Source organism: Emys orbicularis, chromosome 5 (assembly GCF_028017835.1).
Source record: "Emys orbicularis isolate rEmyOrb1 chromosome 5, rEmyOrb1.hap1, whole genome shotgun sequence".
Lineage (NCBI taxonomy): Eukaryota > Metazoa > Chordata > Testudines > Emydidae > Emys > Emys orbicularis.
This window is the reverse complement of record NC_088687.1, coordinates 120,770,513-120,795,381: the sequence shown is the minus strand read 5'-3', so window position 1 is coordinate 120,795,381 and position 24,869 is coordinate 120,770,513. Positions and strand designations below refer to the sequence as shown.

Here is a 24,869-nt window from a genome sequence, read left to right as displayed (position 1 = left end):
TTAAGATGGTCTTCTCTTAACTACTTTTGTTCTAAATAAATGATGCTTTGCTTTAAGGTGGCTTTTGGATCACTGCTTACCACTGTCATTGTCTCAGAGGGAACAGAATTGCAGGGTGTTGACATGTGGAGGGAAACCATGGTTGTGCAACCATCACATGATCCCACCCCAAGAGAGAGGTGATGGCTCGAGGCCTGGGTATGCAAGAAGAAATCAGGAGGGGTCAGAGATGCAGTTGCCAGGTAACTGTGACAGTCAAAAGCTCAGTAAGATATGGTGGGATCCAGTCCAGAAGGGCTTTACATTTTCGTTTCCTTGTGGTAACTATTCCAGCTTTAATTCAGAACACTTGAGCATAGGAGCATGGGAAGCAAAAGGACTATAACTAATCTGGCTAGCAACAGGGTGAGGTCAGAGAGAATGATGCTTGTCCAATAATGTAAGGAACCTGGACAACAAAATGGAGGAATTAGAACACCCAGTACAGGACGTGACACCAGATATTGAAAGAACAGAAACATGATGGAATAGCAATCGTGACTGTTATTCAGGTATTGAAGGGTATGTGCTGTTCAGGAGAGAAAAGTAAAAGTGAGGGTGGTGGAGTTGCATTGTGTATCAATAACGTGGTAGACTGTAAAGAAATAAGAAGTGATTGCATGGGTAAAACAGAATTGTTTTGGATCAAAATAACTTTGGTGAAGGATTGTAGTAGTTCTATAGCAGATTCTTAGGGCTTGATTTGCATATGGATAGAGATCTCTTTATTATTATTAGAGCTATAAATATTACTGGAAACTGTGTCATTACAGGAGACTAACGTCCCAGGTAAATGGGATGACCTGGGTAAATATAGGCCTGTCAGCCTGATATTGATCCTGGGTAAGATAAAGGAGCAGTTGATGCAGGACTCAGTTAATAAAAAATGGTAATTAATGCAAATCAACCTGGGTTTATGGAAAACAGATCTTGTCAAACTAGCTTGATAATCTTTTTGACGAGATTACACAATTGGTTGATAAAGGTAAGTGTTAACGTAATATACTTAGACTTCTATAACATGTTTGACTTGGCATTGCATAACATTTTGATTAAAATACAAGAATAATATAAAATTAACATGGCACAGATTAAATGTATAAAAGCTGGAATATTATACAGGAGGAACTGAATGACCTGGAGGACTGGAGATATAGAAGTAAGATGAAATTTTATAGTACGAAGTGCAAGGTCATGCACTTAGGAACTAATAAGAATTTCAGCTATGTGCTGGGGACTCATCAGTTGGAAATAGAGGAGGAGAAAGTCCTGGGTATATTAGTTGACCACAGGATGACTATGAGCCAGCAATATGATGCCAGCATGAAAGAGGCAAATGTGATCCTAGGATATATCAGGCGAAATATTTCCAGTAGAGATAGGAAAGTATTAATGTTATTGAGAAAGGCACTCGAAAGATCTCATTTGGAACACTATGTATAATTTTGGTCAACCATGTTCAAGAAAGTGAATTCAAACTGGAACAGGTGCAGAGAAGGGCTACTAGGATGATCAGGTGAATGAAAGCCCATCTTACGAGAGGAGACTAAAAGCGCTTGGCTTGTTCAGCCTAGCAAGATGAAGGCTGAGAGGGAATATGATTGCTCTCTATAAATAAATCAGGGGCGTAAACACCAGGGAGGGTATTTAATCTCAAGAACAATGTTGGCACAAGAACAAATAGTACATGAGTAGTACATGTAGGCGGGAAATTAGAAGTTTTCTAACCATCAGAGCAGTGAAGTTCAGGTACAGCCTTTCAACAGAAGTAATGGGGGAAAACAACCTAACTAAATATAAGATAAAACCTGACAAGCTTACGAATGGAATGTGGTTGCCTGTGACAGCAAGGGACTGGAGTCAGGGTATGTCTATACTGCAATTAAAAAACCTTCCCCCCCATGGGGTCCTAGAGCCCAAGCCCAAATATTTACACCACAATTAAACAGCCCTGTAGCCTAAGTCAGCTGATGTGGGCCAGCTGCGGGTGTTATACTGTAGTGTTGACATACTGTCGATGACCCAGAAGTCCCATGATCATATTCACAGAAACTATCTCAGAAGAAGATTTTAATGGTATCTGTTGAACAATAGTAAAACAAAAGATCAAATACAGAAAAAAAATTGACTTACTAGTGTCCACTATTTGCAGATGAAACTGGAACAGCATTGGAACCATATTTAAATTTTCAAACTCTTTTTCTAAAGTACCGCTATATGCCTTTATGGATGCAAAATCCATTTCCAACTTCAACTGCTGATTCTAAAATTGCACAAAAGGTGTTTTAGCTTAAGAACACAACACAGTGGGCAACTTTGCTGAACATGAAAAAAAAATGACAAAATAATTTCATTTTTATTCCCAGATTTGAGCATTTGGCCCACAGAACCCATTTGCCAAATGGAACTAATCAGATAAATTCAGCATGGTAATGAAAAAGTTATTTGACTTTGGGTTCTATTCACAAGTGTTATTCTGGTAATTTCATCATTTCTCATTTGTACAAAAGTGGAATCTGATAGGGGGAGGACAAATTATTTTTTCACTACAAAGGGGTTGAGATTTGCAAATGCAAGAACATGCATATGAATGAGAAAAACCAGACATCACACTGAGCCAGTTGATTAAAACTGAAGTACAAATTATTTGAAATTCAAGAAGTTGAGTAGTAATGAACATAGTGGTAAAAATGAGAGACAACTGAGTCAGAAGCGATAGAAAAAGAGCAGCAAAGAAAGACCTGAGAATTAAAGTGGATCATGAAAGGAAAGGCCAAAAAGAGACCTGGTGTAAATGAGGAACTCCTTGCTTCAGTGGAGTTGACCTGCTGACAACAGGTCTGAATCTGGCTAAATTTAATGCTGGTCACAAACAATCAAATGCCATATTGGGCCTCAACACTCAAATCGACATGGACACACAAAGCCTTATTCTCAAGTGTCCCACTGAAATAAACAGGACTCCATGTGGGGGTAAAAGTCCATATGCCTGTCTGCAGGATCAGGCCCTTGGAATGCATTAACAGGAGTATTACCTGCAAGACAAATAGGGTGGTTATTCTGCTGTACTTGGGCCTCACCAGTTCAGTTCTGGACATTACATACCTCAAAGAATTCAGAGATGAATAACAAGAGTGATATAAAGTAACAAGGAGACAGAGCCTCAGCTAGTTTAACCTGCTGTCGCTTCACTGAATTGAATGGAACTGTGCCAATTTACACCAGATCTCAAATGTTTTCAGAGTACAGAAAAACTCACCAGAAAATACATATAAGTAGAGTAGGATTACAAAAGGAACAGAAACCTTAATGTCTGTGTGCACGCTTGGTGTTCAGACATCAGATTATTTACCTTTAGATCCTCCAACTGCTTTTTTAAACTTTCCTGTTCTTCATATGCCTTTGTCAAGCTTCTTTTTAGTTCACAAAGTTCAAACTCTTTAACTGTTAAAAAATAATTTTCAATTCAGTTTGTAATATTTTCTACATACCTTGGAAAAGAAACAGAACTGAAATTACAGCTAACCCTATCTACAGCAAAGTTGCCCACTAAGGGTCAATTTCAAAGTTAGAGGTCGCTACATAGCAAAGATATATGACAGCAAAGGCGAACTACTATACAGTCACAGCATGCCAGATGACTATCAAGGTATTGAAATAAAGATAAAATATGGTTACTCATCTTTTTGTAACTGTTGTTCTTCGAGATGTGTTCCATTACGCTGTAGTGTGTGTGCGTTGCATGCACCGGTGCATGAGAGTTTTACCTAGATGTATGCATAGGGGCGGCCCCACCCACTCTGTTCCTTGTGCACAAAGTGAGGGTATAAAGGGGCAAAGTTGCTCCTCCCCTACTTCAGTTCCTTTGCACCAGAACCAATGGTAGACTCTGATGCATCAGGGAAGGAGGGTGAGTTGTGTAATTGACGTATGCAACACATCTCAAAGAACAGTTACAAGAAGGCAACTGTTTGTTCTTCTTTGAGTGCCTGCATGTATCCACACTGTAGGTCACTGCCAAGCTGTTACCCTAGGGGGTGGGGCTCGGAGTCTCAGCGTAACAGGGACTGTAAGACTGCCCTCCCTATATCTGTATCCGCCTGGGATACAGCAGACATTGCATAATGCCTGGTGAACGTCTGAGTGTAACACTGTATCACTGCTCTACAGTGATCCATAATTGGGATGTTAGCCACAAATGCTGCTGAGGTCAAACATGCTCGGTCGAATGCATCGTAAGTTTGTCAGGAGGCATTACTCCTTTGACAGCATAACACTTTGTAATGCAGTTGGTGATCCATTATGAGAGACTCTCAGTTGTAACCAGATGACCTCTCAGACGTTCTGTATAAGAAATGCGGAGCAGGGCAGACGCCCAAAAGGGTTTTGTCCTATCCAGGAAAACAGCCAATGCTCTGCGGAAACGCTACTTGTCCTTATGCAGAGGATTATGGGTGGTGATAGAAAGGAACTGGAGGGTATATCTCAATTCCACCATGCTTAGCACCCTCTTGTCTGAGGTGATGGCCTGCCAGGCACGTAGGAAAAAGGACAACCTGCCCCAGAAAGATGGGGACAGACCAATGAGATCCAGGTCAAATAGCATGCCATCTGAGACATAAGAGTAAAAATGACTAATTTGGGGCCTGCGGCTGCCAAGCTGAAGAGTGCAAGGAAGTAGAAGGCGTCATTTTTCTTCTCTGTGACCTTTGTCAGCCTAACAATAAAGGACAGTATTACTGTTTGGGTTGGTATTGAAGACGATATCTTGTCTCCTCTGTCATCACCATATAGAGGCCCAAGGATTTCAACACTATTTGAGTCCACTAGTGTATGCAAAGCCTTATCTGTTTTAGATGAGAACAGAGCACATCCCTTGAAAGGAAAGTCATCAATTGTTTGTTGCATCTCCCCAGGAATCCTGGAGGACTGCAGCCAGGAGGATCTGTGCACAGTCACCACTGTTGCCATGGCCCTAGCTGTAAAATCTGATGCATTTAAAGAAGCCGTAGAACTGATCGAGAAACGAGGCGTCCCTCTGCAATGAGTGACTGGAGTCTTTCGGTAGTCTGCCAGCAACCTGAGATATTGCCTCCCATTTTGAAAAATTACACTGTGACAACACAGTGTCATGGCTGGTAATGTGAAATTATAAACTTGCTGTAGAATACATTTTTCTACCAAGCTTTTTTGGCATCTTTGTCCTTGAGGGTAGCCTCATCTCTGCCCTGATGGCTCCTCTCACTCACCACAGCCACAACAAGTGAATCTGGTGTGGGATGTAAACAGAACTGTTCGAACCCCTGGAATGGAACCTGATATTTATGTTCTGTTCTTTTGACTACAACTGGAATGGAGGCAGGGATTTACCAGATGGTTTTGGACGGCTGCATAATGGCCTAACTTATGGGCAGGGCAACCTCCCTGGTGCGGTGGCATGGAGAATATCAATCAAACAGTCTGAATGCCCAGGGAGGCTGCCATCTTCTTGAGGAGCTCCTGATGTACCTTAAAGTCATCCAGTACCTGGGAGGATCTTTCTGGTACCAGGACCTCATCAGGTGATGAGCAGGATGCCTGCATGACAGGCAAGGGTGAAAGCTTCCAAGGTTGCTCTTGTGGCCCAAAATGGGTTATACTGTTCTGGAATGGGCTGAAAGAAGTCTTGAGCTTGAGGTCCAAAGGCTCACTGATATGAACCGTGACTGGTCTCCCAGTACTGGCAGGAGAAGGCCCCCTCCTGGAAGACCTACTTGTATTGGGAAGTGGTGAAGTAGATCTGGAACCTGGAGGCATCCCCCTGGGCATCCAGTAGAGGCATTGAGGGCACTGTATAGGACTGGGCCCTAGGCACATCTGTCCCAAGCATCCCAATCCCTGGCTAAGGTCCTCTCAGAACCCTGTCAGTGAGTGCAGGAATGGGAATGTGAGGAAGCTCTAGACTCTCAGTACCAGGATACCTGAGAGTCTACCTTGGAGTTTGATGAGGAATCAGAATATTCCAGGAACCAGGAGGGGTCCACGGTGACCAAGGTCTGGATCCATGTCAAGGACGCAATACTGGAGGAAGAATGGATGGCTTCCTAGCCACCAGTAAAGTGTGGCATGGAGGAGCTGGTACCAGCCCAGAAGATGTAAAGAGTTGGTACCAGGCCCAAAGGTGATGGAGCCTGACTAGAGTGTTCCAGTGCCAATGGGGAACTGCACCTAGCCCAGATGAGGGTCCTCAGCCTGAAGCAAAGGTGAAGGCAGTATGGACAGCCACAGCATAGCCTCTGGCATAGTTGGAACAGATGTAGGCTGCTGACCTGCAGGAATCAGGGATAACCACTCTGTTGCAGCCAACGAGGTAGCAGTCTCAACAGTCACTGGGAGGGGACTGAATTGACAGCTCAGGTCTGTTTGTATGAGCTAATACTAGGAAGCAGCGAGGCAAAGGTACAGGACTGACCTTCTGTAGAGGAGTTCCACACTCCAGACTTTGAAGAACTGGATACCGATTTCTTCTGAGGCTGAGGCTGTTCTGAGGTAATGGGCCTTGAATAATATTGTCCTAGTGATGGGGATCACCTCTGGCTCCAGTTTGATGACATTTAATATCAAAAAAAGACTTCTCTCTGCAATTTACTTTACAGAATATACAACTTACATTTCAGAAGTCTGAAGATAAACTCCTGCAAAAAACAAAAATCCGATGACGCAAAGTTCTTCTGGGAGGTCAGGTCCCCAAACTGAAACAGATCTGTAGAGTCAATTTCTTCTTCTGACTCATCTTTTTCCTCCTTTTCTTCTTGCAGTTTCTGATGTTTAGAGAACTCAGCAGTTTCTTTTTCAAACTCTCCTGGACAAAAAAATAAAATAAATAAAACAAACAAACAGGTTTCAAAAATTAACTAATTCTTCTTAAATCAAAGATGTTGCAACACATTCCACATTTTTGGAATAACAAAGATTTGCCTGACAGTAGATGAAGTTTTTATATGAAGTAAAATTTTTAGATGGTACAGTGGTGAGCACTAAACAGTCACCACATACCAACGGTTACCATGCGACAGCATTCGACATTTCCTTACACACAGAACAGGGAAAAATAGTGAACGATCCTAAATACAATGTTCTGGTAGCTGTTGATATTCTATTGGTGATGTATTCCCCTCGCTCCCTTTATTGGTGATTATACTTTTTTTTTTTTTTAAACACAGAAATAACCTGATATTATATAACATTTATTAGACTAGCAAAACTTTGATGTGTAAAAGGGACCTTATGAAGTCAAATTGAGCCAGTAATTTACATTTTGTTAAATCATGGAAAAAAGAGAAGATTCCAACATAAAGCTTCTGCAGAATAGCTGGCTTTTCAGCACATGTTATCATCAGACAACCCACCTAAACTATCTAATAGACTGGATTTCAGACCCCATACTCAAGAGCATGGCTGTACATGCTGCAGTCAGGTCTCTCCATGGTACCTCTGAAATCAGTGAGCTTTATAGGCACTGAAGTTCAAAACACACACGTTCAGAGGTCATCTTCTAGTATAAACTCGCAAGTATCAGTTAAATATATTTATCAATTGGCAGGAGAAAATTTTTTGTATAATTATAATAATTGGTCTGTTTTGGAAATACTGCTATACATGTATTTTAATAGTAAAAGAATACAATATTGTGGATTTTGTACAAATATACGTATATGGACTTAGAATAGAATATCAGGGTTGGAAGGGACATCAGGAGGTCATCTAGTCCAACCCCCCTCAAAGCAGGACCAATCTCCAGGCAGATTATTGCCCCAGATCCCTAAATGGTCCCCTCAAGGATTGAACTCACAACCCTGGGTTTAGCAGGCCAATGCTCAAACCACTGAGCTATCCCTCCCAACCACTAATATGTACATATGTCACACTACTTATTTTTCCTTAGAGGGTTTTGTGATTTGTTTGTTTTTTAATTACTGTAGAACCAATAGCATTATTATCAGAGTTAAGGTTTTGTTGCGATGACATATGCATTTCCTTTTCTCAATAAGAATAACGCATTCATTATGTAGGCTCCTTAAGATTTACAATGTGAAGCAAACAAACAAATAAAAGCAAATACATTAATAAGGAAATGCCTGGGTTTTGAAAGTAATATGATAGGCAAGTGTCCTGTTCACACTTAGCACCCTTATCCTTTTAAAATCAAAGTGGTTTTGGTTTTTTGGAACTGCCTACTCTCTTTTTTTTTAATCTTTTATTTTATTTTCCCAATTTTTTAAAGGTGGAAAGACTAGGTCATATCAAACAGAAGGAGTGGACAGTACTTGCCAAGCTATCAATGGTAGGAAACCAAAATCCCAGTTCTCCGACTAGTACTGAAATCATAAGAAAATTGTGTCAGAGAAAATGAAACAGATCACTTGGTACGTTTGAAAAGGTGGTGAAAATCCTGGATGAGTAAAGCACGCTCCATCACAAGCAAAAATCAGAGTCTCCGTGCTTTTGTCATTGAAATAACTCATCTATGACAAGGGCCATCACAGAATGGAGTTTTGTGCCTAGTTTTAGAAATAGCAATTTCTTGAACATTTTATTATTCCTTTCCTTGAAAGCTGCCTGATGCATAAGCTGAAGTTCCTATGAATTAGAATTTTGTGATGTCACTGGGCTGCTAGAGGGAAAACAGATGATACAAAATATTAACTCACAAAATTATTAAGAAAAATGAGTCACTACGTTTTTAATTTCTAAGTACACTTAATTATTAAAAAAAACAAAACAAATTCCAGTCAATGAAAAATGTGAAAGCATGTTGATTTTTCTTTTTCAGTTACATATTATAGTATATATTTGAGAAAAATCAGTCTTATAATGGGACACCGATTATATTAACTATGAAAACGCTATGTGCTCTAAGAGCCAGCTATTTAATACACTAGATTTGTGAACCATCTTATATTAGTACCATTACCAGTTGATAGTCTGTTTGAATTGCAAGCTAGCTTGATTAGCATACAATTGAAAATAATTTTAACACTACCTGTTAAATTCTGTAAGTGTTGCTTTCCCATAAGGTGTTCTTTCTTGTTATGAAAAGAACTGAAAAACTGGTTACATGTCCGACAGTACAGGTCATTGCTTTCATCTCTCTGTTTTGATGAAAGAGGCAGAACAGGGAGAATTAGAAGGATCTGTCAATATCTGCTAAATAATGAGTAATTAAGAAACATTACCTACTGCAAGCAAAAAAATCAAAACAAAAAAACCCCGAAACTGCCTTTGCTCCTAATACAAACCAAATCCCATCAAGGCATGGGTCACAAAGAGATTTCATAAGACAATGAGAATTATGTAGGTTTTTGTTTTTGTTTTGGTGGCAAATCCTGACTCCATGGACACAGGTAAAACTCTCCATGGGGACAGTGATACTGGTTTAACTGGACTTCACCATGGGAGCTCCTTTGCCCTGTCACTCTGGGGATATTCGAGGCTGCAGTGGGTGAAAGTGGAGGCTGGAGAATCCACTGCTATTCAAGTCTTTTGGTCCATCTTCTATGGACTTCCACCCCCAAAGCAGCTTTGTTGCCTGGGGTGCAGGATTCCATCCACTTTTTCTCACGGGAGATCATCAGTACTGAGATAAGTTACTTGGGCTGTGCAGAGGATTTGGGCTTAAGTGGTTTTATTTCTTCCTTTAGGGAAGTGCTGAAATGAGCAATAATGTCAAAGGAGAGCACTATTATTGTCTTCTGGTTTACTGGTCAAGGCCCTAAGCTGATAACAAATAAATGTGCTGTAATGAGGGTTAGAAGTCACTAAAACAGAAGGTGGGTCACTATAAAACACATAAACCAGGTGTAAAGTGCCACCATGGGAAAAAGATGCTTACAGTTATCCAGATATATGGTGCAGTATTAGTGCTGAGGCATGTACAGTGAATGAAATAAGAAAAATTAGGCTGCCACAATAGAGAAATGCAGCCAAGAGAGCTTGCTTTAAGTGTGACAGAATAACATGCACAGTAAAACAACTGAATAAGATAGTCCATGTAAAGAGTCACTTTGATCCTGTGGAGAGAGATTGGCACTATGAGTATGGAGAAATGGTTTCTACTCCCAGATCTTCAGCTAGCTTGGTAGCCTGCCTCAGGTCACACACTTAAACATCCTCCGGCCCTGTTTCTTTATTGGCAAATATGTAGAGTAAAACAACTTACCCACCTCTGTAAAGTGACTTATAAGCCATTATTAGCAGTACATTTGAAAAATAATTGAGTATATTCAATAGAGCAATTACTTTCCATAAATTTTTGTCACAGCTTTATGTTCAAGTGAATGCAGATTTCAAGTTGCCACAATTCCAAGTAAAAGAATTTGGTTTTGCTTTTTTTAAATCAGACAAGGGATTACATGCTACACTGATTCATGCACTGAGCATCGTCCATCCTGTGCACTGAATGAGGAAGAATCCTAATGGGAAAAGTAATATGTGATCATTTAGTTAAAGATTTATCATAGGGCTTCTGTTTTTCAGGGTTTAATAATTTTATTTTGGGGAGTTTATTTTTAGCAATTTTTGAGTTTTATGAAGATGTCCAAAAACTGCGGTTTTTTGGGGCTCTCTCTTTGTATATACTGTATTGAATAATGTAAATTATATACGTTACATACTACACTAGAATATACTAGTATGAGTAATCCCTTTGTAAACGTTCCATAGCGCCCTTTAATGTAGCACTATTTCAAACAGCACTACATTAAAGTGCACTAAGGAACATTTAGGCTATGTCTAGACTGCACATCACTTGCGGCAGCACGTTGTGAATGTGTTGCTACCTGCTGTACTGAAACGCAGGCTGCGTCCACACTGTGGCATGTAGCTACACATCAGTGAAAGGCTCTGGTGGGGAAAGGCTCCAGCAGTGGGGGACACACTGCTAAAATAGCAGTGATGACGACGGAGGCAATGCTTGGGTAAGAGAGTGCTGTGTAGGGAACATAGCCACAGGGTTCAGGCATGCCTTCCCTTGCTTATGTAGTGCCTCACCATCTATACAGCTATTTATACCTGTGCCAGGGGAGCATGTAGTGGATGTACTCTACACACTGCCAAAAGAAGTGTGCAGTGTAGATGTACCTTCAGTGTGCACCAACAGGGTCTACACAGGACAATTAATGCACAACACATTAGTGCACTTTAGAAATTGCATCCCTGTAATAAACAATTACTGGTCCACATAGACAAGTCATTACAGTAGAACCTCAGAGTTACGAACACCTTGGGAATGGAGGTTGTTCATAACTCTGAACAAAACATTATGGTGGTTCTTTCAAAAATTTACAACTGAACATTGACTTAATACAGCTTTGAAACTTTACTATGCATAAGAAAAATGCTGCTTTCCCTTTATTTTTTTAGTAGTTTATGTTTAACACAGTATTGTATTTGCCTTTTTTTTTTTTTTGGTCTCTGCTGCCTGACTGTGTACTTCTGGTTCCCAATGAGGTGTCTGGTTGACTAGTCAGTTTGCAACTCTTGTGTTCATAACTCTGAGGTTCTACTGTAGACAAAAATAGCCATTTCTGCTGTTCATTGGATAAACACCAATTTAATTTTATTTTTTTATATTGGAAGTGTTAAAATCAAAATTCAGAAGTCCTAATCATAAGGCATGCACACAAGGAGGTAAAAATAGGGTTGCAAAGACAATCTTAATTCTGGCCTTTCCTAAATTTTGAGTACTTGACTTTGTGACGTTAACATTCTTTTAGAATAGTTTTTGTGTGAGTACAACACTGTATGTCATTATTAAAATAAGCTAGCTGACATTAACTAGTTAAAACTTATCAACTTCCTCCCTCCCACCCTCACCTCAAATACAGTTTCAATGTACTTACATCTATTGTTGACAAAGCAAGAGCTTCATTCTCAGATCTACTTCCTATAGATATTGTTCCTGAAGGAAAAACCAAGTTCTGTTATTTTAACTGTAATACAGAGAACAAGTTAAGCAACTTTGGGGAAAAAAACACAAAAAACTTTCAACTAATAACTGGTCTAGTGGTCCCCAGGTTTTGCCACAATATATTAGTGGGAATCTTAAGGGGACCATCCGTTATATTTTATAATGTGATAAAAAATTCTGAATTTTTTTTTCCAAAGGAAAAATACTTGTTTCCTTCAATGGGGTTAGATTTTTAAGCACATTAAAATGAAAAAGCACACCAAACTAGCATAAGATCTACACAAAAGTGTATTTTTTTAAAGACACTTCTCTGAATCTTCATAAATAGCTACTTGCCCTCTCTATCATTTTCTTCCTCCAGAGGCTTTGAAAGGAAGTGTCCAAGATTCTCTCTCAACTCCCTAGCAAAATCTTAAACATAGCATGACATTCCTTTAAGTTTTTTTTTTTTTTTTTTTTTTAATTGCTCAGGTCACATCACTGCCGAAATAGCGTACTGAACCGCTCCCAGCAGAAAGAAGCTTGCTGTGTTAACTGCAAAGATAGCTACCAAAATTACTGTACAATGCAATACAAGCAATAATGAAAATAAAGTGCCAGTCTCTTTCAAGAGCTCTTTGCACAGGCAATAGAAACTTAAAGTACGGTAATTCTATTTAGCAATGGGTATTTACTGCTATAATACCCACAATTCTAATCTGAATTACAGAATACAGGGTCAAGGAGTTGTAAACTTGAATTACAGGATCTGCTGTAAGCACTGCAATGCATAATTGAAAAAGAATAGGCACAAGCTGGGCAATTTAGGGTGTAAAAAAAGACAATCGCTGACAATTCAGCCTCTTTCCCCTCTCTTGTAAGAAGAGGTGCACTGTTTTAGCAATCCAATATTTATTTCCTTTCTTCACTTTATTCCATGGAGTGTCAGTTTCTAAAAGTACATTCAGCCTTAAAGGGCAAGCAAGGAGGCAGACAGTAAGCCTAAAGATGATGACAAATAATAATAATTGAAAGGCAAATCAGATAAAATGTAGACACTAAAGCACCTTTTTATTAATCTACAATATCACACATACTTGCGTAAACAATCACTGCCAAATATTTCTTCAACTGAGACCTTCAACACATCCACAATATAGCTCTGCTTTTCTTCAATTTTAAGGCTTAATTATGATACTATAATTAATAGTCTGACAAAATTAAACTCTAGTAACAGTGAGATGTTTTCAAAACCAGGGTCTCCCAGAACTCTTTTCCTAGCAATTTTAGTTAGGGTATGAATGGGATATTCCTTCATTTCTTTAAAATAATTGACATGGTTGTTCTCTAACTTACCACACAGGGTCTTCACTTTGTGAACTGCTCTTCTTTCTAAGAAAGCTTGATAGGCTTCAGAGTCTTGATAGGCTTTCAATTCTTTCATATATCTTTGCTTATCCTTTTCTGCTTCTTTAATATATTTCTGCAAGAGATACAATACTTGCTATAATATACCTTTTCTAGTTCGCTGCCTCTTTTAATGCTATAAGATGATAATGAAAAGGCTTACTTGCTTTCCTGCTTGAGAAAGTTGAGACCATTGAGCAGCCAGCATCTTGGTTATTTCAGTAAAAGGCAAATCTGGATGTTTGGCCTTCGTTTTAATTCTCCGCTCATTCAAGAATATTACATACCTAATACCAACAGTAGGCAAAATATCAGCAATTAACAATACATAAACTAGTAAGATTCATTTGTGCTTACATATATATTTAAATATATATGTGAAATATTGCCTGGTAGTTAATCCTTTATAAAGTTAGGGAACTGCTAGTTATACATCTCCCACATGGCTAAGTGAACCTTCCCTCAAATCATTTTAAAGAAAAATCCCCATGTGGGTACACAAATCTGCATTAACCTATAGATTGCAAGAACACGTGACTGCTCAACCTACAATACATTCCCTTTAGCCATTTCACTGTATCCCTGCACTTTTTTATTGGTGGGATTAATAAAAGGTGTCCATCAAAACGCAGTTTGAGGATTTCTAACATTTCCAAGCTATAAATATTTAATTGACTTCAGAGGCCATTCCCAAAGCCTTTAGCATTCTCTAAATCTCTACAGTTCAGAGCCCCAAGTTGCTTTAATATACTGCATACAAGAGAGCATATTAAGAGAACAGTAAATTATCTGAATAACGTAATGCTACTATAACACACTTACCCTGTTGTAGGGGCACGAGGAGCTGAAAATTCCTTTGGAGGTTTCCTTTTCTTCCCTTTAGGCCAGCCACCTTTTCTTTTCTGGGGAGGAAGGGGAGGTAAAATACTTGGGTCTACACTGCCTTTCATTTGCAAGTCTCAAAGCAAAGTCTCACTTCGTGAACAGATAGGACTCCCATTTAGTGAACTATTATATATGCAGAGCAGTTACATGGGAACCTTCACTATACCGTCTTCACATTACTACTATTTAAAATTGTATGAAGTACAATTATGGTTAATTAGAATGTTACATATGCCCCCATATGAGGTCTCTTATGCTTAAAGTACAGCTTGATTCCCTTCCATTAGTAGTCACTTAAGAACATATACTAGTGGCTGTTACTAAATTATATGAAGTTTGTCCAGTCCTGTATTGTTACTCTGAACATGTACCTTTGGCTCACTGGAAGCTAGTTTCTTTATGTCCAGATGTCCTGTTAATACAATGTGTTGCAATGCGTGAGATGGCAGATTACGAGGATACACATGAAGTATCTGACTTCCTGAAGGTATTCCTCTGACTCCACCTGGAGAAAAAAAGGGCTGTGGTGTCATTAAAGTAAAAAAACAAACAAACAAAAAAAACAGCCTTCAGATATTGATATTTGGAAAAAAATTCTACTGACTCCTGTACTTTAATTAGGCTATCCACAGCTCAGTCATGGGTTTGAGAAATTTGTGGGTTGTTTTTATTTTTAAGGTTGCCTCTGGTAAGCATGGACTAAAAATGCCCTAACTTTCTGACTGATCTTCTATAATGGTCTATTAAATCCTGTTCCCATAGGATGTAGGTGCAATGCTGCAATCACTGTAAAGAGGGTAGAACAATGCTGGCAGTCACATGGTATTTCACCAAGATATAACCTTTTATGTAAGATGAATTTCACTGTTAATCATGTTCTATGCTGTTATAATCTATTCTTAAATGTTTTCACTATAAATGGAAATAAAAACCATGAACATGACACTGAACAGTGCTTAATATGATGCTTTTTCCAAATATTAGGGCTGTCAAGCGATAAAAAAAATTAATCGCAATTAATTGCATTGTTAAACAATAAAATACCATCTATTTAAATATTCTGGATGTTTTCTACATTTTCAAATGTATTGTTTTCAATTACAACACAGAATACAAAGTGTACAGTGCTCACTTTATATTTATTTTTGATTACAAATATTTGCACTGTAAAAAACAAAAGAAACAGTATTTTTCAATTCACCTAACACAAGTACTGTCGTGCAATCTCTTTATCACGAAAGTTGAACTTACAAATGTAGAATTATGTACAAATCCACTATCACTGACCAAGGGTACTAATAGGGTACTTGTCTGACCTCTGACCAATTCCGTCACTCTCCCCGCCACCTGGAGTGGAGGTGACCCAACCCAAGGGCTCCTTCTGGGGAAAGAGAAGTTCTCTTGCTGAAGAGTGGAAGCCAAAATAGCAAGTGGGTTGAATGTTGGAGAGGAGACCACAGTAGTCTATTATTCACCTCCCAGCTCCCCTTAATCCCCCAAAAGAACTGCTCCTGGTGAGGGACAGTGGGCCTGAAGCCTTCCCTCCCTCATTTCAACGTGGACTAAGTTTCCAATGGTAGATCCAGTAATTAGGGAATAGGGATGGGCAGCTTTTTTGGGGGGGGGGGGGGTGCTCTCTCCTATTTTTATGGGCAGCTTGATTCTTCCCTCCACCCCCTGCAGCTTTAAATAAGACTGATTCTACCAGACTCCCCCCACTACTCGTAAGACAAGGTGAGTCCTACAGGAGGCAACCCCCCAACCTTCCCCAAAATGACACACACCTTGATTGACTGCCAGGGCAACAGCAAGTTTTAAAAAAAATCCTTTTAATAAAATAGCTCCTTTCATTGTGCATATTGGCTTAAATCTTCAGTCAATACACCACAAAACTGAACTATTTCTATTCTTGGGCACTATTTTACTGCTATGGCCTTTGGAGATGATCCATATTTGTATTATACACTGATTGTAAGTAAACTCAACTATCTAGCAATGTTATACTGTATTTCTAGAACATCTCCATGTTAGATGTAACTAACTAAAAATCCTATGTTTATCACATACTTTCAAAATATGCATTCCCTTCATTTTTACTATGATCTATGCAACATGGGCATTACAGCACATAATCAAGACTCCAAAACATCTTATTTTAGACAATGACTCTGAGAAGCTCAGCTATTCAATTTATTGATGCAGACAAGGTCTCTTTTCAGTCTCCAATGGGCATCAGATGCAGTTTCAAAAGCCATAAAGTTTATAAAATGCATCACTGAAAGGCTGTTCATCAACAGTAAACCTAAACCACACTGCAGTGTAGTACTGCAGATAAAATATTGTAATCGTGAAAGTGAGTTGCCTTATACAAAGTCAGAAGCAATAGACAAAGATAAACTAAATTGTACTTTTATTGTCAATTGTATCACAAGCATTTAAGACAGACAAGTAGTGTAAACAATGTATCAAAAGTCACACAGTACCTTCTGTTTGTTGTTCCAACTCCATAGCTAGTTTTATCTATCCTATATATGACAATGCATCTCTATTGGCATTTGCAGCAATACACAGAATTCTGTGGGGGAAAAGATATTTCTTATGCATTATAGCTTTAATACACAATTACTGTTCCTGTACAAAAGCTGCCTGTTAGTGTTGAATTTTATAAAAATGCTCGCACTCCCCTTGAAGTCAGTAGAAACAAAACTAAGACAAAGCAGAGTGCTTTTAAAAATCCCACACATCAATTATTAGCCTGCTTGGACACTAAGAACTCACCTACGTTATAAATCTTTTTTGTACTGGTGTATTTGGATGTAGCTGTTCAGTGGTTTGAGCATTGGCCTGCTAAACCCAGGGTTGTGAGTTCAGTCCTTGAGGGGGCCACTTAGGGATCTGGGGCAAAATTAGTACTTGGTCCTGCTAGTGAAGGCAGGTGGCTGGACTTGATGACCTTTTGGGGTACCTTCCAGCTCTATGAGATAAGTATATCTCCATATATTATTATTATTATTTTTATTATTAGTGTAGACAAGCTCTGACCACAGAAATATATATCAATATAGCGTATATTCAGAGATAGATACAGAGACAAGGGGCACAAGCCAAATTCTCCTCTCATTTAATCCTGTGCAACTCCCACTGGCTTCAACAGAGTTTTTATGGGTGCAACAGAAGAGAATTTGACCCCAAACCCTTCATTCCAAGCCTGATCTTGCCACGTGTTAAACATGCACATCTCCCACTGATGTCAGTACTTCCTAGATCAAGACCTCAGTGATGTTTTTTGAACTGCAAACTTTAGCAGTTACTGAATGCTAGTAGCAAAAAATAAAAAGAGTGCTTGATGTGACAAGAAAGAAGACCTGATGGTAAAAATGTTGATTTCAGCCATCAGAACAAGCACATCTGACTGTTTAAACATCTTCAGCAGCAGTACCTAAGATGGTCATTAAACATTGGGATTAGTTAGATTTTTTTCAGGACATTAATTTTGTCTTTCTTTCTTGGCATCCAGAATTTTTATTTTATTTTTAAAAGGAGGGTGATTTTCCAAATTGCCCATATAAAGAAGAGCTCTATGCCAGAGAGACCCCAGTCTTAGGACAAAGGTAGAGGTCCAGCCAACATAACAGTCCCTAAAAAGAGGGAATGGGGGAAAAACTGGTGTTTACTTTCTCCTGTTTTAGAGACCCAGTTCAGCACCCTTTCTCTAGCAGAACTCTAAACAGCTGAGTGGTGCATTATGTATTAAAACAAGCTCGAGTGAGCCACAGATACAAGTCCTTGGGGATTTTCTTCTTAAGCAGCATAGTAGTCTCTATTTTTAACTCTGTAATCCTTGATCTCTTTTTATTACAGCTAATCATCTAAACATACAGATCTATGTTTAAGAGAGCCATGTATGTGGCATTAGAAATCAATCGTCATAGGATGCTTAAAAGCTGTATCTTTGACGCAGATATTGCTCTGCCTCAGCAATGGATTAATATAACTCTTCACTGGTTTCCCCTTCAGTTTACCGTGTATCATTTCCAAATGCTTTATTCCACTATTGGGCAGCCTGGCCACTAATTTTTTATATAGGTTAACGTCACTATCAACTTTATGTGATTCAACAATGTACGAAGACATGGTTTGTCAGACTTTGCTTAACTCAGCTGTTCTATGTATATAACACATGAGAATTTTTAGGCACTGTATTTGCAAAGCACTCTTCTTCAATTAAAAAATGTGATTCCCCAGATATTGCTATCAGAAGTTCACATATCACGGATAACCAGGTTGCTTCAGAACAACTCCCTCCAGGCACTGACCTCAAACAAAAACAATGTGTACTCTAAATCGAGCAAAAGTCAGGATAGAAAAGACTGGTGACAACACAACTAAGCAGGACCTGAGGAAGGACCCAAATGTGAATGTGGAAAGCCTAGCGAAATCTTTGAACGGTGCCTGATGCAGTGCCCCCATCAACATCCTGTACTCCTGAAGAACTATACGAGCTAAGTGATAACACCAAGTCGTGGCCATGTTTTTGGAGCAACAAGGTATAATGATGATGGGAAAATTATATACATATATATTTATAAACACAGGGAAGGTAGAATTGTATAGCTTTGTTAATATTGACTTCAACCTACAATGATTAAAGCTACATTTGGGAAACATTTTAGTTCTTAACTGTATTTAGATTGCTTTGATCATTTAGTACTTTGTAAATGTTCTTTATTTGAAATGAATACTCAATAACATGCTATTTTTAATACAGCACACATATACTGACCTATGGCACATTAAGTCAGTGGACTGAGTGAAAAGGAATGTATCTTTATAGCTGTATATCCTAGATAGAGAGTATAATTTCACCCATAAAATAGTATTTTTACTATTAAAACAAAGATTTGGTTCCAACAAATTATGCATTCACTCCACCCACACAAAGCACAAGCATTTAGGCTCCAAGTGAAATGTGAGGTAGAAACACAGCCTCCAACGCAAGAGTGCAGAGCTCTCACAGTTACTACTCCATTCTACGAGCTGCTGCCCCTCTGCACCAGTTGCATGGGGTGCTTGGTGCAGCTGTGCCCTAAGGTGACCTCCCACACCTGCCTAGGCAGAATTGGTACAGAGAATCTTCTCTTGGTGTTCAAAGGGCTTACCGGCACCCCATGTGCAAATATGCAGCTGGTCATTTGCCTGGGCAATCCCTATTCTATCCCTGGGTCAGCCAGCCCCAGCGGGGCTGTCACTCTGTGTTATTACTTTGTAATTAATAATTTTCTGACTATATTTTAAAAAAGTGAATACATAAAAATATACTGCAGGTTTCAGGACCCTCTAGCAACTACTAGTTGAGCTACTGTGACCCTCCCAGGCTGAAATAAAGGTCTTGCAATCAGCCTTCACCAAAAAAAAAAAAAGTCATTCACATATGTGAATTACCCAAATGACCAACTCTTAAAGTGGATAATTATATTCTGCCTCCCTTAAGTTTCCCCTCGGAATAGCTTGTTCTTCATTTCCTGTCCTGAAGTTATGATATTCATTGTCAAGCTGTGAGAAGTTTTAAATATGGCAATATATTATATACATAATTGTTGCAGTGTTGCTGTGCACTATTAAACAGGTGGCTGAATTTCAGTGGTGGCTGAAAACTATACAATATAAAACTAAAGTCTATTTTTGGACCTGTGCATCTGACTTTCAATTAACAACAACAAAAAAATCAGTGAGCGCCTTCTAAATTCACACGTTGAGGATTTGGTCCATTTTTTATAAATCAGTTTGGAAACATCTTTGGGATCCTTCTTCATGAAGGACAGTATGTACGTTTAAGTTGTAATTATTCAGAGCTGAACTTTTAAGAACTTCTTACAACTTGACTTTCACTAGAGAGTGAGGGATGGTAGATTTTAAAAAATGTTTTCGTGACAGGTCAGTTTTCAATTGTAGCAGTTCATTTAGAGTCAGGACAACTCATAATGAAGACATTGCTATGCTGCGAGTGAGCTCCAGACTTAAGTGCAGGTTCTTTAAGATCAGAGCATCAGTATTTTTAAAAAAATCACAAGAGAAGAATTAAAGAGTTTATTTCCTTACTACTGCAATACCTTTTCTTTAGGAATATGGATATAAGGAAATCAAAGTGCCTTTGTAATTCCAAACCATTTAGTTCTGAAGATAGTAAAAGACTTTTTAATTATTTTATTTCAAAAGTTGCTCTTTATAGTCCCCCCAGCCCTGCTGCCATTGAACTAAATGGCAAAATTCCCATTGGCTTCAATGGAAGCAAGGCAGGGCCTAACATTTTCTTGCATAGGTCTTATATAGCAGTGGTTCTCAAGCAGGGTACATCAACTCATTTAGATATTTGCCTAGTTTTACAACAGGCTACATAAAAAGCATTAGTCAAGTCAGTACAAACTAAAATTTCGTAAAATGACTTGTTTATACTGCTCTATATACTATACACTGAAATGTAAGTACAATATTTATATTCCAATTGATTTATTTTATAATTATATGGTAAAAATGAGAAAGGAAGCAATTTTTCAGTAATAGTGTGCTGAGACACTTCTGAATTTTTAGGTCTGATTTTGTAAGCAAGTAGTTTTTAAGTGAGGTGTTAGTAGTCTCGAAAGGTTGAGAACCCCTGTTATATAGCACCCTTCATATACAAGGTGTTCTCTGTCATATGCTTCACTAAGTATTGAAAAATTAGTTAAAATCTGGTAGCACAGTGCCTGTGGAGGCAGCAACAATATATCAACCACTGATCTTGACAAAGCAGTATTAGTCCTATGCATTTTTGTGACTGAGTGCAGGAAGTGAACACCTAAGTCTGTTTTACTTTATTTTACTGAGCAACAGACTGCTGGCCAGGCTACTAGTTTTATATGAAGCAGCATGAGATGTGTAACCTTTACTAAGACAGATATCAAAGATTAGCAAAAAGGACCTGATTTTAATATGGTAGCCATGTGCAGCATTGAAACTCGACATCTTATTTGAGTCAGAACAATAGCTGTATTGCACTATAATGCAAGTGCTGCAATGGAAGTACTAGTTATGAGCCCAAGTTCTGATACAGAACATTATTATTACCCTATAGGTTCTTCCCCCTGGATCACAGCAGCACCCTCTCTCTTTGATGACATGAGCCAACACCTGGTACAAAAATTCTAATAAAGGACATTGGGACTAGCTCACGTTGAATCCTCTGTATACTTCACATTTATTTACATTTCCTATAAAACTAATATCTGGCATTTATGTAACATTTTGAAACAATGGGAAGTATATAAGCCGAGTTATGCTAATCAGGCCCTTTATTTTCATAGACTTAAGGCCAGAAGGGACCACAGTAATCATCTAGACTGACCTTCTGTATAACACAGACCACAGGACTTCCTTGAATTCCTTCCTGTTTTGGATGTTTCTAAAAGAAATGCTAAAGTTCAATCCTGATTTAAAAATTGCCAAAAATTTAACGTACATTAAAGGAGGAGGGTTCCAGACCCTGGCCTCTAGCTTGAGTCTGATGATCTACATTGTAGTTAAAAATCCCCATAGCCTAAGGCTTGTGAATCTAAATCAGATGACATGGACCAGCTGTGGGTATTTAATTGCAGTGCAGACATGCCCTCTGACTCTGGCATAGAGCACTGACTCTCAGGCTATTTTCTTGGAGTCCTTCCACAAGAGCCCAATTTGCTCCTTATTATTTCTCTCAAACTGAGTTCTCTCAGACCTGTTAAAAACATCACCCAGCTGATCAGGACCAGCTGCTGCTGATCAGGTAGCTAATCTGGACAGGTGTGGCTGAGCTCAGCTACTCTTAAAGGGCCATCCAATTTATGACAATCACATTATGACCACAGTGTATGTGCTGGGGGTTCATGTGACTTGACTCCTCAGTCCTAAATCTTTTTCAGAGTTCTTTCCCATGACAGATTCTTTCATGCTCTAAACTTGGTCTCCATTCTTTGTTCCTAGATGGATGACCCTACATGTGGCTGAACTATGTTTGCTTTCACTCATTTTACCAACTGCTCCAGAGTGCTCTGTAGCAATGATCAGCAGAGGATGACAATTCTGGAAAGCAGATATTCAAAAAGAAAAGCTGTGCTCAAAGCCAATTTACAGCAGTAGATAAAAGTCACAGTCTGTCTAGGTCACAACAGAGCAGGCAAAAGCCTAGGCCTGGGAGCCTCCAGCAGATACTATATTTAACAGTAGCTTCTAAATATAACAAGACTTTAGAGGGGATTAGAAACTACAACTGTCTGGCCTTGAGGAAAAAATGCTAGCAATTGTATTAAATTGACAATTGTGCCAAATATCTGTGGATAGTGCGAAAAATAATAAAAGGAGACCTATAAATAGCATCAGAATCTTAATATTTAAGAGTCTAGCTTTCTGAAAGCCATAAGCAGGCTTTCTTGAGCCAGCAGTATACCACCTATAGACTATGTAAGTGGTGCTAATTAACAAAGATAACTGCTGTGCACGCCACCACCTACCTGTTTTATGGCAGCAAGCAGGTATGGTGAAAAAGAGGTGGGACACACCCTTTGCAGGAAGATGCCTATTGGACAAAGCACGCCAACAAAGGGAAATTACAGTGAAAAGTCTTGTTCATTGAGCCTTATGTTTGAGTTTAGCGTTAAAGGCCCGCTTTATCTGCGATGCTGATTGTGCCGCGGGGTTTAATCAGCGAGTAGTTAACACAACGCCTGGCAGGTAGTGGGGCGCTCTAGGAATGCCAACAGCATGGCCCACCCACAAGCGATCAGGCCGTACTGCTTCCCGGGGAGCAGGAGATGCTCGGAGTGTCCCGTGAGCGCTCTGGCAGCCCCGCTCCCAGGGCAGCCTGGTTCTGTACAGACGAGCTGGCCCAGGCAGGCTCCGCGCAGCAGGCGCTGTGCACCGCAGTGGGTGGGGAGGTTGCGCGAACCGACTCCCAAGGGAGAACAAGAATTCCCTCTGCCGGGGCTGGGCCCCGGGCGCACCACTAAGCCCCTCGCCCGTAGTGCTCCCTACGCCGCCCGGCCGAGTCCCCGCCCTGGCGCAGCCAGGCACCTGCTCCGAGCCAGCGCTACCCAAGCCCCTTCCCAGCGCGTACAGTCCCGCTAACTCTGCACCCCACGCGTCTGGCCCCATGAGCTAGGCCAGCCTCGGCGGCCGCCGCAGCTCGCCAGCCCACTGCAGCAGCCGCTGCTCTCCCCGCCCCGGCCTCGCCTCCTCACCCGCCCGCTGGAGCCGCCGCGGCCGTTCCCCCGGGCCCAGGCGGGCAAAGCCCAGCAGCCAGGCGGCCGGCGTTGTAGAGGGAGTCGGTGGGCTGCGAAGGGACTGGAGGGGCCGCGGCAGGGGCGGGCACCGTGGGTGGAGTGGCGCTCTCCGCCTCCCGGAGGCGGGTCGGCAGTGACAGCTGGAGAGCATGGGCGGGGCCCGAGCCGGCCTCTAGGTACAGACACTGGGCGGTGCGGCGCCGCCTGCTCCCCGGCTGCATCCAGACGGCGCTGTAGTCGCAGCGGCAGGTTCCTCCGGGGGCAGCGTCCCAGGGAGCGCGTAGGAATCCCGGCGGGCAGCTGGCTCCGCTGCGGCGCTGGTGAGCATCTCGAGGCGGGGTGAGTGAGCCGGGGAGGTAGGGGGCGAAGGATGCTGCTGCTGGGCACGGAGCCTTTGATGGCGTGGGGCGAGTGGGTACCAAGTACCGCCCTTAAGGGTGGGCACGACTGGGCTGTGTGCCAGGCTGCTCCTTTCTACCCCCCCTTCCCCGTCTGTAGCCCATTGCGAGTGGGGCCCCCCTTTCCCGCCCACCCTTCTGCCCACTGCGAGCTGGACCCGGCGCCGGGACCCCCGGCCCTGTTGGGTGGGGTGCAGTAAGTTGCGCTGCCACCTCCAGCACCGCCGTGAACAGAGCTGGGGGGATCCACCCTGCTGCATTCATCTCCCGGGCTGCTGCTCGCTGCGGAAAACTGCCTCCTAACTCCCCCAGCCTCCCCCACTCAGGAGGCTGTGGGGTGGCCGCCGTGCTACCCCTTCAGATGCTCATCCTGATGCAGGATGGTCTCAGTGTACAGCGGAATGTGGTCTCCACCCCTCTGCAACTCTGGAGCAGCCATCAGAAGAGCTGGGGTGGGGCTGGGGAGCGGCTTGGTTAAAAGGGATTTCATCGCTCCTTAGGTGCCATTGTTCACCTGTTTAAAGTGGTGGTGGGGATCCCCCCCCACAAACTCTCTGGGTGAGATCCTGTAAAGCCCCTCTGCTCCCCTCACTGCTCTGTTCTGGAGAGGGAGCTGGCATGAATGAGCCTGAGCTATTCCTCTAGCTCTATCCATCTCATACCTCAGAGTGGGGGTGGGACAATTGTACTGTGTATGTCTGTCTAGATATCCATTCCTCTGAATTTTTAGGGTTTCTGTTTTATTTCCTTTTTTTATTGGTATTACTTGACACCAAATCTTGCTTTCCTTGATTTCAATGGGGACTGTTCATTTGAGAGAGGCCAACAGGATTTGGACCCAAAACTGCAAGCCCTACAAGCATGGAATTCCCCCTGAAGTAGATAAGAGGCCTGCACTTAGAGGATTTGCAGGATAAGGCCTTC

At 40.9% G+C, this 24,869-nt stretch overlaps 2 protein-coding genes across 2 annotated transcripts in view; one reads left to right on the top strand and one right to left on the bottom strand.

Annotated features, from left to right (window-relative positions):
* Positions 1-2,029: 2,029 nt before the first annotated feature.
* Positions 2,030-22,881, bottom strand: LOC135879688 (SWI/SNF-related matrix-associated actin-dependent regulator of chromatin subfamily E member 1-related-like). The gene is made up of 11 exons (XM_065405738.1): positions 22,780-22,881; positions 16,741-16,832; positions 14,629-14,762; positions 14,195-14,274; positions 13,536-13,659; positions 13,322-13,448; positions 11,919-11,977; positions 9,062-9,170; positions 6,689-6,880; positions 3,392-3,483; positions 2,030-2,119 (listed from the first exon to the last, which is right to left on the bottom strand). The coding sequence occupies exons 2-11, from the start codon at positions 16,763-16,765 to the stop codon at positions 2,030-2,032; spliced, it is 1,032 nt and encodes a 343-aa protein (XP_065261810.1). The 5' UTR covers positions 16,766-16,832; positions 22,780-22,881.
* A 919-nt stretch (positions 22,882-23,800) lies between these two features.
* Positions 23,801-24,869, top strand: part of JAKMIP1 (janus kinase and microtubule interacting protein 1) — a 260,911-nt gene continuing 259,842 nt past the window's right edge. Inside the window, exon 1 of the mRNA XM_065404580.1 lies at positions 23,801-23,886. The gene's annotated coding sequence lies outside the window, so the exon portion shown is untranslated. The remainder of the gene's footprint in view (positions 23,887-24,869) is intronic.